General features: G+C 51.1%; 5 protein-coding genes across 5 annotated transcripts; 4 read left to right on the top strand and 1 right to left on the bottom strand.

The window, feature by feature from the left end:
* Positions 1-304: 304 nt before the first annotated feature.
* On the top strand, positions 305-2,563 carry J4E82_002147 (uncharacterized protein; the record flags this gene model as incomplete). The annotated part of the gene is made up of 5 exons (XM_051728450.1): positions 305-308; positions 431-612; positions 768-1,175; positions 1,239-1,857; positions 1,911-2,563. The coding sequence occupies 5 exons, from the start codon at positions 305-307 to the stop codon at positions 2,561-2,563; spliced, it is 1,866 nt and encodes a 621-aa protein (XP_051591863.1).
* A 2,073-nt stretch (positions 2,564-4,636) lies between these two features.
* Positions 4,637-7,984, top strand: J4E82_002148 (uncharacterized protein; the record flags this gene model as incomplete). Its single annotated transcript, XM_051728451.1, has 3 exons — positions 4,637-4,641; positions 4,716-6,661; positions 6,711-7,984. 3 exons carry the CDS (start codon positions 4,637-4,639, stop codon positions 7,982-7,984), a joined length of 3,225 nt encoding a protein of 1,074 aa, XP_051591864.1.
* Positions 7,985-8,277: 293 nt separating this feature from the next.
* J4E82_002149 (uncharacterized protein) lies at positions 8,278-10,021 on the top strand (the record flags this gene model as incomplete). The annotated part of the gene is made up of 3 exons (XM_051728452.1): positions 8,278-9,253; positions 9,302-9,727; positions 9,795-10,021. 3 exons carry the CDS (start codon positions 8,278-8,280, stop codon positions 10,019-10,021), a joined length of 1,629 nt encoding a protein of 542 aa, XP_051591865.1.
* Positions 10,022-10,385: 364 nt separating this feature from the next.
* Positions 10,386-10,650, bottom strand: J4E82_002150 (uncharacterized protein; the record flags this gene model as incomplete). Its single annotated transcript, XM_051728453.1, has 2 exons — positions 10,386-10,431; positions 10,532-10,650. The coding sequence occupies 2 exons, from the start codon at positions 10,648-10,650 to the stop codon at positions 10,386-10,388; spliced, it is 165 nt and encodes a 54-aa protein (XP_051591866.1).
* A 617-nt stretch (positions 10,651-11,267) lies between these two features.
* J4E82_002151 (uncharacterized protein) lies at positions 11,268-12,390 on the top strand (the record flags this gene model as incomplete). The annotated part of the gene is made up of 3 exons (XM_051728454.1): positions 11,268-11,437; positions 11,542-12,148; positions 12,199-12,390. 3 exons carry the CDS (start codon positions 11,268-11,270, stop codon positions 12,388-12,390), a joined length of 969 nt encoding a protein of 322 aa, XP_051591867.1.
* Positions 12,391-15,922: the final 3,532 nt, after the last annotated feature.

Raw genomic sequence — 15,922 nt, forward strand, 5'->3', positions numbered from 1 at the left:
CGACCCGAAACCGGCTTGGCGTGATGTGGGGTAGCCACGCACCAGTCGCGTCGATACCAACGCGATGTCCACTCTTGACGCGCCGAATTGCACTGCCGTACTGTATGATTACTGGGATGCCCGGGACGAAGCGGTTTTAAGAGCTTATATTAGATGCAAGCCACATTTGGTGATGTGTGACACCACCCATCTCTTGTACAAGCAACCTTCAAGCGGGGTAGCTGCACACGAACTATCAGCTCTTAGTGACAACGGCGAAAAGATCCCAAGATGACGGTCTCGGAGACAAAGGAATCAAAATGCGATGTGTCAGTCCACCGATGTTCATGTGTCTGAATATGTCACTAACAAGTTTGAAGTCTCATCGTTGGTGCTGGTCCGGCAGGGTAATTATACATATCAAGAGCGACATCTTGATAATACTGACAAGATCCCAGAATGATGCTCTCGGCTTGGATGGCGAGATGTGGCATCAATGCTCGCGTCGTCGACAAACGTGGCACAAAGATCTACTCAGGACAAGCGGATGGTTTACAGCTCCGCAGTCTAGAGATTTTTGACAGCTTTGGCTTCGCCGATAGAGCTTGGAAGGAAGCCAATCATTTGATAGAGGTACGCGCATATATATATCTCTCTCAGGAAAAAGACTGACCCGTATACTTTCTGATCACGTATAATTTGGATGAACTTGACTAACCAGCATCTAGTTCTGCATGTGGGTATGTTGTCGCTTTTGGACTGAATTCCGGCCTTCCTAACACACGCAGAATCCCGGCAAAGACGGTGTAATACGCCGCTCAGATGGGGTGCCCGATACACCACCTGGTCTCTCTCGATTCAAAGAGATCGTACTCCACCAGGGACGGATTGAAAGATTCTTCCTTGACCACATCAAAAAACACTCCAAGGATACCCTACGTGTCGAGCGTGCGGTGTTACCCGAGTCGCTCCACATTGCGGAAGACCGAGTGGACGATCATTCTCCAGACAATTATCCCATCACAGTTCAGCTTCGATATCTTACCGAGGATGAGGCCAAACCAGCTCAAAGCAAGGGCTCTGGAATCAACGACGGTCTTTTCAGAAGTAATCTGGCAGATGATGACACTGAAGACCTCATCGCAAAGAGCCAGCAAAAGGAGGGTAGCACGGAGACGGTGAGAGCGAAATACGTTGTAGGCTGCGATGGCGCTCACAGTTGGACACGAAAGCAACTAGGCTTTGAGCTGGAAGGGGAGCCTACAGATCACATCTGGGGTGTATTGGACATTATTCCCATTACTGACTTTCCAGACGTCCGTAAACGTTGCGCGATACATAGCGAGTCTTCAGGATCGATGATGATCATTCCACGTGAGAACAAGCTTGCCAGGCTCTACATACAGCTCACGGAGATCAAGCCCGACGCCAGTGGTCGAGCGGATAGATCGAAGATCACACCCGATACTATTCTCACCGCTGCGCAAAAGATTATTGCACCATATAAGCTGACATACGAATACTGCGATTGGTGGACGGCGTACCAGATCGGTCAGAGAGTCGGCAAGAACTTCGACCACAAGAGTCGCGTGTTCCTGGCTGGCGATGCCGTACACACGCACTCACCGAAGGCTGGCCAAGGGATGAATGTCTCCATGCAGGACGGCTACAACCTGGGCTGGAAACTGGGTTTGGTGGTGAAAGGTATCGCTCAACCATCCATTTTGAAGACCTACCAGTCGGAGCGGAGGCGTATTGCGCAGGATCTGATTGCATTCGACCACAAATTTTCGAGATTATTTTCCGGGCGGCCGGCGAAGGATGTCATGGATGAGGAAGGAGTCAGTATGGACGAGTTCAAGCAGGCATTCCTCAAGGGTAAGGATAAAGTTTTCCCCCCAAAAAAAGTCACATCTGCTAACAACATCAAGGTCAACTATTCGCTACGGGCCTCTCGGTCGATTATGGAACGAGTATGCTGGTTGGGAAACCAGGCAACGCAGCAGATCAAGGCGACGGGACAGACGTATCTTCAAAGTTCGAGATCATCGGCAAACAAGAGCTCGCCTCAGAGACGAAGTTGGGCATGCGTTTCCCAAGCTACCAAGTCATCAACCAATCTGACGGTCGAGCCTGGGAGTTCCAGCAGAAGCTGAAAAGCGATGGACGATTCCGCATCGTTGTATTTGCCGGCAATGTCGCAAATGCACAACAGAGCGCCCGATTGAAAGGCTTCTGCGAGAGTTTATCGTCCTCATCATTACTGGCTCCCCATCTCATCAAGAACGTGGAAGTGCTCACATTGCACTCTTCGAAGCGCAAGGAAGTAGAGCTTTTGCGCGACTTCCCAGATATCCTGCACCCATTCGACTCGAAGTTTGGATGGGATTACGATTCAGTGTATGCCGATGATGCTAATCCGTTCGAGGGCTTTGGCGATGCATATAAGGGGTATGGTGTCGACAGGGAGACAGGATGTGTGGTCGTTACGAGACCGGATCAATACGTTGGGTACATCGACACGGTCGATGCGGAAGGTTTCAGGGGCGTTGAGACTTATTTCAAGGGGATATTTGCATCGTAGGTACCTCTCTAGAGTACAGCCTTGCACGGGGAGTCCAAGATGCTTCTTCCAATACATCTCTAGGGGGGTGGTCCCAATCTGAATATTTCCGACATCACTGTTCTCTTCCGCCCTATTGCGATCAATAAGCAATACATATATCCCTCGCTATACTGAGTACTTTCTCAATACTCTCATGTGAGGAACATCTGCAACATCAGCAGTTTCCTGTAAGTTGTCGGGGTAGTGTCAACGCCGGTTCTACAAATATGGACGCCTGCTGGGACGACCTCGGGAGTTACAGAGTTAGAGCGCGTGATGCACGAACTATCGACATTCCAACCTTAAGCCTAGATCGTCTTCCAGTGGTGAACACTAGAAGTTGCGCATTTTAGTTGTCAAACTGATGCGAATGAAGTTGCGGACTGGGACGAGTTAGGGCGCGTGACGCATGAAGCATCAGCCAGCTGCACTCAACGCTTAGATCGCCTTTTGGTATCCGGCGATGGAACCTTGGTCGAGTCAGGAGTCATGACGCAAGAAAGATCGACGTTCGACGATCAGATCGTGCGTCGGGAGCGGTGGAGCGCAGTCTGATGCATCTTTTGTTCTCCACTGTCAGTTCTTGTTCTTCTCCAGCCTCGCCTACTTTGAAACTCGTGGTTCACCCCATCTATCAACCTCAATGACTCATCCTGCGCTGTGCATTTTAGATTCTAGATTCATCTCTCTAGGCTCATCATACATCATTGTTATAGATGACTGTTATGAAGTTCTTTCGGTGATTGTAATAGCTTTCATACGTTGGATGGTCAGACCATTGTACTTCATGAATATAGGCTGTCTCTGGATGCCCTTGCTAGTGATGTCGTTCTATCGCCTGTGTGGTAGTTGTGCAAATTACTAGTCGATGTCAACTTTCGGAGCATCCCGAGGTCGTAGAACGCAAACCACCTGAAGAGCATTGTTGGAACACCAAGCTTATGGAGGGTATTTTCGAGGGGAGTTCGTCGTTGCCATGTCGAGATGGATAAACCCTCGTGGTCTCAGTTGCGTAATATGATTTCGTAAGCTCAGAAATAGGTACTAGGAGAGCATATGATGTGGTTGTAGCTGAAAAGGTGCTGGGTGATGCGCGATATGTGCTACCTAGGTATCTTTGATTCACAACGTACGCGCAGTATCACGGTACCCAGGCATGTACTGCGACGACAAGTCGTTCACGAGTTGCGTCTTTTGGATGATACCTCAGCAAAAGATATCACGAAGAGGGAGAGATCATAAGTATAGATGCACGCAACACTTAGGCTCAGCGACACAATGAGCATTTGGTCGAGCAGATGCCCTTTCGCGGGTCGAGGACTGCAACCATTCTTACTGACGTCAGACCAGTTTAAGATCGAGACCTATTTCAGGGGGACATTTGGGTCGTAGGCAGAAGCAAATGCATATGCTCAACAGATAAACAAGTCGTAGCTTTGGCGGTAAACTGCGAACACCCTGTTCGGCTGTGGGGTGCTTCTGCCATGCTCTAGACCTAGTGCAAAGACGGCAAGACCCAGCAGATATTTGCCTCGACAACCGATGATCGAGCCCCAATAGTGCAGGCCGTATCCCGAACCAATAGAACACGACAGGTGAAACAGTCGCACGCGAGTACGGACGAATTGCACATGGAGTGGTTGAGAGGGCGCCGTCTAAGCCACATGGGGCCGCATATGGGGTGTGTTCCTGGGTCGACAGGGGACCGGGGTTCGGCGTTTCCATAACAACGTCCGAAGCAACAACAGCGCTGCATACACCGCCATCGCATCACTGCTGCAAAAGTTGCTATTCCACCCTTTTTGAAGACATCCATATCGCATTTTTGCCCATCTCAATCACTCCTCGGGTTTCACGAAGAATTACGACACTTTTCATATACCCATTTCTGTTTTCGCGGCGCACACACATACGATGGACGGGTCCACACCGCACAGTGGTTCACACTATGGACGGCCACCTGCATATGACTATGATGACGGCTCCCCTCAGCAACTACAAGGAGGATCAACAATGCGCTTGTTGACAAACGTGGATGACAGCCAAAGCTATATGCAGTGAGTATTTGTCTTCCTTGTTGTCTCTCTTTCACTTGCGTCCTGCATTCTGGACTCAATCTCATCCGCACCAGAAGACCCTCATTCGAGGACACTTCAAACATGTCAAGTGCCAACAGCAATACTGCCGAGTTGGGCGCGCGCATGACCATGTCTGAGGTGGGCAAGCAGAAGGCTGCCGAATCGGACATTCACGACTTCCTGCGCGAGGCCGGCGATGCGCTGAGTTCAACGTCCAGCACGGCTGCTGCACCTACGCAGATGCCACGAAGGAAGATGATCAACTCGGAGACCGCAAACTACGCGGCGCTCTCCACAACCGTACGATCACAAGACCCAGACTTACAATTACGTGATCTCCGCAGACCTCCATCGCCAGTATCGCGCACATACCACCCCACATCATCCTCAGTATCCGGCTTATCACGGACGCCGTCAGTGATGGATACTGCACCGAACATGCCACCGCCAGATGACGATTATGTTCCCTACCGGCGGCCATTATCACCCGACCGGCCATACTCACCCACTCGCACATCAGACGACTACTCGCGGCCACCAGCTTCAGTCAACTCATACGAGCCACTAGACCTTCATGGCAGCCCACGGCCAGGCAGTCCGCAGCGACCACTACCTCCAGCGCCCTTGTTCACCAATGGTGCCAGACCGGGCTCTCGCGGATCTGAGAACACCATGGACATGACCGACATGACTTCAATACCAATTCACGACGACGACGACCCCTTCACCGACATTGGCGACGACAGACCAGACCTGCGATCGCGGGACTCCTACATGAGCGACGATACATATACGGACATATACACTGAAATCGACGAGAAGGCAGAGCACTACGGGCCAGCTCCAGATGGCGCACAGGAACGACGTGGAGCGCGAGATGCAGTAATGACGAAGAAGGAGGTTCGCCTGATCAACGGTGAACTCATTCTCGAGTGCAAGATCCCGACCATCCTCCACAGTTTCCTTCCGCGACGAGATGACATCGAGTTCACGCACATGCGATATACGGCTGTCACATGCGACCCAGATGACTACATTGATCGTGGCTACAAATTACGCCAAAATATCGGGAATCAGCGGGAGACGGAGTTGTTCATCGCTATTACCATGTACAACGAGAACGAGATTGACTTCACCCGAACAATGCACGGTGTCATGCAGAACATCAGCCATTTCTGCTCGCGCATGAAGTCAAGAACTTGGGGAAAGGACGGATGGCAAAAGATCGTTGTGTGCATCATCGCAGACGGTCGTGGCAAGGTCCATCCCCGAACTCTAGATGCCATCGCTGCAATGGGATGCTTCCAAGAAGGTATCGCGAAGAACCACGTGAACCAGAAGGAGGTCACAGCTCACGTATACGAATACACCACTCAAGTCTCCTTGGATTCAGATCTTAAGTTCAAGGGCGCGGAGAAGGGCATTGTGCCATGTCAAATGATCTTCTGCTTGAAGGAGAAGAACTCGAAGAAGCTGAACTCGCATCGTTGGTTCTTCAACGCTTTCGGACGGGCGCTTAATCCAAACGTCTGCATTCTACTCGACGTGGGAACCAAACCTGGACCCAAAGCCCTGTACCACTTGTGGAAAGCATTCGACACCGACTCTTCTGTCGCTGGAGCTGCTGGAGAAATCAAGGCAGGTAAAGGCAAAGCCTGGCTTGGTCTTCTCAACCCGCTCGTCGCGTCGCAGAACTTCGAATACAAGATGTCCAATATCCTCGACAAGCCATTGGAGTCTGTATTTGGGTACATTACTGTCTTGCCTGGTGCGCTTTCAGCATACCGTTATCACGCGTTGCAGAACGACCACACAGGCCACGGTCCCCTTAGCCAGTACTTTAAGGGAGAAACGCTTCATGGTCAAGATGCAGACGTTTTCACGGCAAACATGTATCTGGCTGAAGATCGTATCCTATGTTGGGAGCTTGTAGCAAAGCGTAGCGAGCAATGGGTTCTAAAATACGTCAAAGCGGCAACTGGTGAGACTGATGTGCCAGGTAAGAATGTTCGCCAGTCCTATCGATTACCGAAGCTAACACATCGCAGATGCTGTACCTGAGTTCATTTCCCAACGTCGACGATGGCTGAACGGTGCTTTCTTCGCCGCTGTCTACTCATTGCTTCATTTCAAGCAAGTATGGGCAACTGACCATACCATCGGGCGCAAGATCCTCCTCCACATCGAATTCGTGTACCAGTTCGTGCAACTTCTGTTCACGTTCTTTTCGCTTGCCAACTTCTACCTGACATTCTACTTCGTTGCTGGCTCACTGTCAGACCCGGAACTCGATCCCTTCGGCCACAACATCGGAAAATACATCTTCTACATCCTACGTTACACATGCACCTTGCTCATCTGCATGCAATTCATCCTATCTATGGGTAACCGACCCCAAGGAGCCAAGAAGATGTTCTTTTGGAGTATGGTCATGTACGGTATCATCATGGCGTACACTACCTTCGCCTCCTTCTACATCGTCATCGTCCAACTCAAAGATCCAAAAGCACCAAAGACAATAGGGGCTAATGTCTTCACCAACCTTATTGTCTCTATGGGGACGACGGTTGGTCTCTACTTCCTCATGTCCTTCATGTACCTGGATCCTTGGCACATGTTCACGTCCAGTGCGCAATACTTCGCTCTTCTCCCGTCCTACATCGCCACTCTCCAAGTGTACGCCTTCTGCAATACACACGACATCACCTGGGGAACTAAGGGTGATAACGTAGCGAAGACAGATCTAGGAGACGCAAAGGGAAAGAACAAAGATGTTGTCGAACTCGAAATGCCATCAGAGCAATTGGATATCGACAGTGGTTACGACGAAGCCCTACGGAATCTTCGTGATCGTGTCGAAGTACCTGAGCCTCCGATCTCCGAGTCGCAACAACAGGAAGACTACTACCGTGCTGTCCGAACCTACATGGTTGTCATCTGGCTTATCTCAAACGCTATCTTCGCCATGGCTATCAGTGAAGCATACTCGGATCGCAAAGTGACAAACAATTTCTACTTGACATTCATTCTCTGGGCTGTCGCTGGCCTTGCTTTCTTCCGCGCCATTGGCTCCACGACTTTCCTCATCATCAACTCCATCCAAGCGATCATGGAAACAAAGCTTAAATGGCAAGACAAGATTGACGACAAGAAGAGCAATAGAACTGTTCTTGGTGGCGGCAGAAAGTATGGTGGGAAGAAGTGGTGGAAGTTCGGATTTGGCGGCGGTGTGTCATCGAGTTGGTTCTCTGGCAGTACAGTATCCAGTAAGCTTAGCAGTCTGGCGCCTAGCAATTGGGGCGGAAGCAGTGTTGGGAGATAAAAGTACAGCGAGTAAGGTTTTGACAGTAATGTCGCGTATGCTATGACTTCACGACGAACTGATCTTAGGCGTTCTGGATACATGCTTTGGGATGATACCTGGGCTGGGCAACCAAGCCCGCTCTACTGTAGCAGTATATAGCTTTTTGTACATAATAACGATTCTTTCATGCCAATTTTCTCCATGCACAACATTGCCCTTGTTGGTGAAGATCTGGTTGCGTCTTCGGGGGCAGAAGCGCTGTGTTAGGAAGTGACGCTAGGGTCGTGTGTTTACATGCCACTCCCGCTCCCATGCCGCCGCACACCCAACTCCCCGCCCTTACCAAACTTTCGCGACAGAACAAAATGGCGCCCCGAAGTAAAGCTGCGAATATTTCCTTTACCGTCGAATCCGCTTCGGAAGACGAAATGACTGTCGACGAGCTCAATGCGCATCCTACACCCGAATCCAACAGCGAAAACAAAGCGCCGTCGCGAAGCACGCGTGGAGCTGCACAAACGAAGAAAACGGCCTCCGCGACCAAGGCGACTGCGAAGGGCAGATCATCGACGCGTCCAACGAGCGGCACTAGTGCGGTAGCCATGAAGAAGAGCGCGACAGCAGGCGCGAAAAAGGTAGCGGCAAAGGGTGGTCGCAAGGCGCCAGCGGAGCCTGCTGAAGCCATTCAAAGCGATATGGACGAGACGGAAGAGCTAGAAGAGCAAGAGGCGGTTGCGCAGCCCAAACCAGCCAAGAGAGGTAGACCAGCGAAGAAGGCGCAGGAGGAGGTCGAGGTCGAAGAGGCGGCACCCGCAAAGAGAGGGCGCAAGGCTGTCGCGAAAGAAGAGCCTGCGAAGAAGGAGACCAAGGCGAAGCCTACGACGAAGTCAAGAGGGACGAAACGCGCAGCTGAGCCCGAGACCGAGCCTGAGCAGATGACAATCCCTGAGACACAACAAGAGCCAGACGCAGACGCAATGGATGTGGAAGAATCAGTCGAAGTCGAAGTCGACGAAATACCCGAAAGCATGCCGCCACCACACGTGCGACCCTCCGCGCGTCGAGCCCAACCGAACAGCAGGGCGCGACGAACATCAGCTGGAGTGAGACGAACAGGAAGTGTGTCAGACTCTGAGCGGGACCCTGCCATGCGAAGGAAAGTCGGTGACCTAACAAAGAAACTCGACGCCATGACAGCCAAGTACGAGACGCTCAAGGAGTCTGCCTCGTCAGGAAAGGAGTCGAACTTTGAACAGCTTAAGAAGCGGACAGACCAGATCGCAAAAGGTACGACGCGACGAACGCAACTCAATAGTGTATACTAAACATCTCTAGACCAAGATGCAGTCATCAAAGCCCTTCAGCAACAAATATCTGATTTCCAATCACGCACCTCGGACCTCGCATCGATAAAGAAAGAGCTGGCAGCAGTCTCCAAGGAGTCAGCGCGTCTCGCTGCCGAAAACAAGAAACTCGCCGACTCGCTCACATCGGCACAGGGCGAGAGCAAGGCATTGTCGAGCAAGCTCGCAGCAGCCCGATCAGCGCAGCCAGAGACCAAGAATGTGCCGGGAAGCGCGGTGAAAGCTAGGACAACCGGCGTCGTTTTGCCAGGCACTGTTGAAGCAGCCAAGGAAGCGACACTCGCAAAGCAGAAGGTCGATTTTTACAGCGATCTTACAGACCTCGTTGTTCTTGGTGTGAAGAGATCCGAAGACGAGGAAGACGTTTACGATTGTCTACAAACAGGGCGTAACGGCAGTAAGTCGCATTCCCCACGTGCCTTTCAACTTAGGATAACCAATATACTGACACCACTTCTTTGCAGCACTGCATTTCCACCTCACAGTAGCCTCCAGCGGTACATCCTACGAAGACGCAGAATTCATCTACCAGCCTTTGCTTCACGAACAAAGAGACAAGGAGCTTTTGGATCTACTGCCCGATTATCTCACAGAAGAGATTTGCTTCCCGAGGGCGCAAGCGCCCAAATTCTATAGTAAGGTTGTGGATAGTATGAGCAAGAAGATCATCCTGGAAGAGGACCAGGACTAGAGGAAGAAGCCGGTTGATAATAAATTGGGGACTTTTTGAGAAGTCCAGAGTTACGGGAGGCGCACTTGCACATTTCTAGTTATATGACGGTTATGACGGCTGCTTTATACCTTGGTCTTGAGCGCACGCTCATGTCTATATTCTGCTTTGTAGTATCGAATACCCAGTCATGTTCATGTCGCAAAATGGCAAACAGCAACTTGTGTGAGAGTGGATAGATCGGTCCAATGCTTGCTTGTTGGTACAATTGGCGTATCTACAATGTTCCACACCCTTGAAGCACGTTTGCGGCTATCCGAAGAGATCTCGCCGCCGCATCGTGTTCTCGTCCACTATCATCATTGCTCCAGTCCGAACGTCATGTTTATTGCTTTCCTTGGACCTTGTCGGCGGCCTTCTTGACGTACTCCCTAGTATGTTGTTAGCCTCCGTCTTCCGGTACAAGCGCCTGTACTCCACTGCTTTCGCAACCAGCTAGCTGCATGTCACTTCTAGGGTATGTGTACGCACTTTACGAAGCTCTCCTCCTCGCTGCTCTTTGCATTGATCGGGGGAGTGGTGGGGTCCTCAGCCTTCTTACCGCCCATGGAGAGCGCAGCACCGGTGAATGTGATACCGAGGGTGGCCATTGCGAGCTAAACACAGTACTTGTCAGCCCATGTCAGGGATTATGGTCCATATCGTCTTTCTGATCCCCAAAGTCCGCCATGGATGGCCTCCAAGGCATGCGCCACGAAGCACTCATCCAATGCTTCCGGTCCTCCCTCTCACCAAAGTTTTCTTCCTCCGGTACACCTCTAAGGGAAAGAACATACGACGTGCGATCCGACCTGGCGGCCCATAATAGTGTACATGGCAACCATCTTTGCGGTATTTAAGGATTATCCGTGCCGTAAGCGGGGTGATGGAGTGTCAATGGATGGAGAGTCGTGCGGTGGAGCGTTGGTGGATGCTGCGGTTGCGCGGAGCTCTCTTCGGAAGAGAAGATGGGGTCTTGGCGCTATGTGGCTGACAGGTTGTGGCTAGTGAGAACTAGCACAGCCACAACGATTGAGTGGGTGTGACGTCGAGCTGCCGAGGTGCGCTCTGGTTAGGGTAGGCAGTAGTGGTACCAAAGAAGCATGGAGGTCTACGCCTGCGCATCTCTCCAGGACTTGCTTTCACTCTCTTTTGTCCGTCCTTTGTCCGTCCTTTGTCCATCTTTTGAAAATCTGAGCATAGGAAGAATCCTTGCAACACATTAGCCATGGCGAAAGACGACAACAAGAAGATCGTAGAGGTCGACGGCGTACCGGTGGAGCGTCAAGGCACGCGACCGGATTTCTCAATTCCACCAGCTAGGAAACAGCTGCCGAAAGAGCTTCAGGACACGCTCAATGATGACGAGAAGATGTGGGACGTGCTCTACGACGGCGAGTAAGTACTGATCCCTCAATTGTCCTCTATATGCCCATTCGAACGACCGTCCGCGATGCTCCGAGTCTCTCCACGATTCATAGATTCAGCTGACAAGACTACAGAGCCGAAGACACAACAGATACGAACATCCGATATGCCGCGTACGCTTCCCGAATTCGCACCATCATGCTTTCCGCGCACCGCTATGTAGCCTACACCTCTGACATTGGCGAGTCCTTCCGCCCCATCGCACATCCCTACCTAGTCAAAGGTGCCTATGGTATATCCTGGCTCTACCTCACTGGTGACGTTGCCCACGAAGGCTACAAAGCTTACTGTCGCAACCAACACATACTCCACCCCGAGAACTACATCGACGAAGCAGCAGAGAAGAGTCTAGGAGAAGGCAAGGATAAAGATCTCGCGGCAACAGGAAAGACTACTAGTACAGGCATTCTCGACAAGGTGCAAGACCTGGCAAGGAATGCTACAAGTACAGAAGGTGTCAAGTATGGTGAAGCCGGGGGCCCATTGACCGGTGGGCAGGTGGTTGCGGGCAAGATACCTGCGATTGAGGATTACAGGGCTGTGATGGCGCAGAGAGCCGTGTTCCAGGCTGTTGCTTCTATGGGTCTACCTGCTTTTACTATCCACAGTATCGTCAGGTACTCTGGGCGCGCACTGAAGGATGCGAAGAACAAGACCTTGAGGACTTGGGGACCCATCGGGGTAAGTAAATTCCAGCTATTCGATCTCGATGTGGTTCTAACTAAGAGCAGCTTGGTCTTGCAGCAGTCCCGTTCCTCCCCTTTGTCTTCGACGAGCCAGTCGAACACGCTACTGAATGGATCTTCTATAATGCGTTCAAGACGTTTGGTGGCGAGGAAGCAGTCGCGGGCAGACCGGCGGTTGGCGTGAAAGAGTTGAGGAAAGAGGAGACACAAACGAATAAGTTGAAGAAGGAGTTGTAGAGAGCTCTTGCTATAGAGGCATACCATGTCTTAATCGACATCTGTAGATACACGACGCATATAATCCACTCAGTATCAATGTACATATGTGATGCGCCCTTAGAACTGATTGGATTGCACGTATAACTTTTTTCTCTAGAAAGACGAATCGTTGTGATGGCAAGCGTGCTTCGATGAACCGCATGTACATCTTTTTAAAGGGCTAGGAACTATCCTAAAATGCTCATCGCATTCGGCTCACGCCTTCCCCTTCCTGCTATGTTCCTCGCAAGCCTTTGTGAAAACTTTCAACAACTCGGGAAAGTCACACACATTCATCGACTCAAACGCAGAGGATGAAAAGACCTTCAGTGCAGTCATACGCGGACTCTTGATTCCAAATGCGAGCTTGGCAAGGAACCTAGGGTCATCGCGTACACTAATATCCTTCAGTACTTGCTGAACCTTCTTGGGATCAGGAGATTGTGGCGGCTCGTCAGGTAGCACAACTCGCCTATGTGTCTCACACCACGTGCAATGTCCACATTCTTCTGATACATCAGTGCTTTCTCCGAAGTAGTCCGCGATAGACCTAGACAAGCAGCGTTTGTCGGTGATCAGATCCAATAATGCTTTTGTCCGGGCAAGGTTTTGTTGCTCTGTCTTTTCCATGGTTTCATCAAGTTGTTTGACGATGTTGTCAATCTCTTCTGGTGTGGACGGCAAGGGTCGCTCCAAGCGGTATACGTTCTGTACGCCCTCTTTCTTCAGTTCAATCGCACCGCGCTCATTCCATTCGTCCATTTTGCGTACTAAATCCGCTCGGGTGATGCCACTGGAATCGGCGAGATCATCCAATGCCACGTGAGTCCATTTGCTACTCTTGACTGATGCCCTAACAATCGCTGACGCTGCTGCCGATCCATCGTTCCGCACGATGTTCGGATTCTTGACAATGTAACTATACTTCGCGTACAGAGCCCCAGCAGAACGGAAGAGTTCGAAATGCAACTCCATCTGCGCATACAGAATACCGAGAATGATGGCTTTGATGTCAGTTTCTTGGCCCTGCGTGTACAGTGAGAGTTGGAAAGTATCGCCTGCTTTGAGTTGTCTACGAGCTGGCGAACATATATCCTGCATCAGAAGCTTCAATGAGCGTAACGAAGGCCGATCACCGTAAGTGAAGATGTTGCGCAGATAGAAGTCCTTTGTCGAGAGGTAGAACATGCACACACTTGGTTTGCCGTCTCGACCAGCTCTACCAATTTGCTGACTGTACGATTCGACACTGTCAGGTATGTCGAAATGAACGATGCTACGGATATCTGGCTTATCGATGCCCATACCGAACGCAATAGTAGCAACAACGATCATGTCTTTGCTGATGAGAAACTCGTCTTGTGTTTTCGAGCGCAGTGGCGCAGGCATTCCAGCGTGGTAATGCTTAGCTTTGAAGCCACGCTTCTGCAGTTCTCCGGCCAGTACCTCTGCGCCTTTTTGAACTGTCACGTACACGATGGTAGGACCAGGGTACTTCGCAAGATGAACAGCTAGTTTTGACACGTAATCGGCGTCTTTGCCATTCGCCTCAGCCAGGAGGCGTAGGTTGGGGCGGTACATGGTTGTCCGGAACAGGCCTTCTTTGGGTATAGCGAAAGCATCTCTAATGTCTTCGGCGACCTTCGGTGTTGCTGTGGCGGTGAGGCATACAACTCGCTCAACTTGTGCTTCTTTTGCGAATCGAGCAATTTTGAGGTAGTCTGGGCGGAACGAGTGGCCCCACTCAGAGATACAATGCGCTTCATCGACAGCTAACAGACGGATGCCTCCAGGGATATCTTTGAGTGACGCGATAAAACCTTCGCTGTTGAGACGCTCTGGTGCGCAGTAAATAAGATCTAAGCGGCCCTTTTTGAGGTCGTCTTGTGTGGCCAGGAATTGGTCGCGGGAGACGGACGAGTTCAACACAGCAGCTTTGACTCCGCGGCGTAAGAGGGCATCTACCTGATCCTTCATCAAAGCGATGAGCGGTGAGATGACCAAGGTGACGCCGCTTTGATCGGCAGTCCGGCGACCAAGCTGTTCGTCTTGATATCTAAACGCTACGGCAGGTACCTTGGATAGTCAGACGGGTAAGTCATTGCACAAAGACATGACTCGCCTGGTAGCAAAGGCTCTTGCCACCCCCAGTGGGAAATACAACGACCGCGCTGCCGCCATCCAGAAGTCGAGTGATGGCTCTTTCCTGTTCGAGCCGAAACCCATCTATCGCGAAGCGTTCCTTGAGGATTCGATTCGCAAGAAGCGTGTTTGGTGAAGGGGTGACGGTGTTACTACTCTCATGTCTGTTTCGCTTGGACAAGGACGTCGTGTTACCGCTGTCGACAGTAAGTTTGCGCTTTCCGTCTAGCACAGCATCTGTGGTAGCCGCGAATGGCTCTTCGTCGCCAGATGACCAGCCGAACTCATCCTCGCTCATATTGGCGAATCAGGCGAATTATGACAGGCAGCAGTGCCCTCAGTTACCGATAGTAGGTGTACGGGCGTTAATTGTGGGCGGGGATTTGCTGTGTTAGCAATAAGCAGGAGTCGCGACTTCGTCCTGTGTTACACGCCAAGAGGTTGAAAGCGCGCTAGCACGTGATTCGTAGCGTGAACTGGCCACTCGTGCCTGTGCAAAACTGCAAAGAGAGATGAGCGAGGAATTGTGCTACTAGAATCGAAAACAACAAGAAAAACCCTGGGGGTAAGAACATGATTCATCTAGGTATCAACGCTGTCGGCTGTCGATGTTGCGACAGCGAACACCTACTGTGTAGCAAGCCCTGTTTACGGAGAGCGAGGTTGACTTGACATGACCTGCTTTGCCCTTTCCGAATGTCTGTCAAGGTGTCTTTTGACTCTTTCATGTTTGACTGGGATTATCGATGCTTGCGTGTGTGCTTTGAGATGGAGATCCCGATATGACACACCGGAAAAGGCTGCAGGGCCACATGGGTTGGGCAAGAGTTGTTGCCTCAACAGCAGTCGATGGGAAATTGGGCCGATATCGACGATCATTTGGACCCTGAACGCGGCACTTCAGCTATTTCAATTCATGGTTGCGGTCGAGATTGAACTAGCGTCAAAATCAGAGCTTTACACTCGCGACGGCGACCAATAGCCGGAGACGTCCCCCTTCTCTTCTATGCTGATCCGATATCCGACGCATCTACGTTTAGTCTGTTATTCCGGCCATCGAGGACTAGAACGGTCCGACTCATCCCCACCCAGCCCGCATACAGTAGTTGCCATGCCACACATTGGTGCATTTCGCCGGCCTTGCAGCCCAGGTCGCGCATCTAAGGTACGCCAACATAGTACCACTGACAGCGCACGAACACCTCGACTTGCTCAACTACATCCTGGATCATACACATCATATTCATCGTTTTAGACAACAAGCTCGTGGAACCATCTGGGATCACTGTCGTTTGATTTCCCTAGTGGCGAACTTGAACAGCAGTTTCCTTACAATACCCATTCCCGGTGGACACCGCCCCTTCCATCA

Source organism: Alternaria postmessia, assembly GCF_024291825.1.
Source record: "Alternaria postmessia strain BMP 2775 chromosome Unknown scaffold_8, whole genome shotgun sequence".
Lineage (NCBI taxonomy): Eukaryota > Fungi > Ascomycota > Dothideomycetes > Pleosporales > Pleosporaceae > Alternaria > Alternaria postmessia.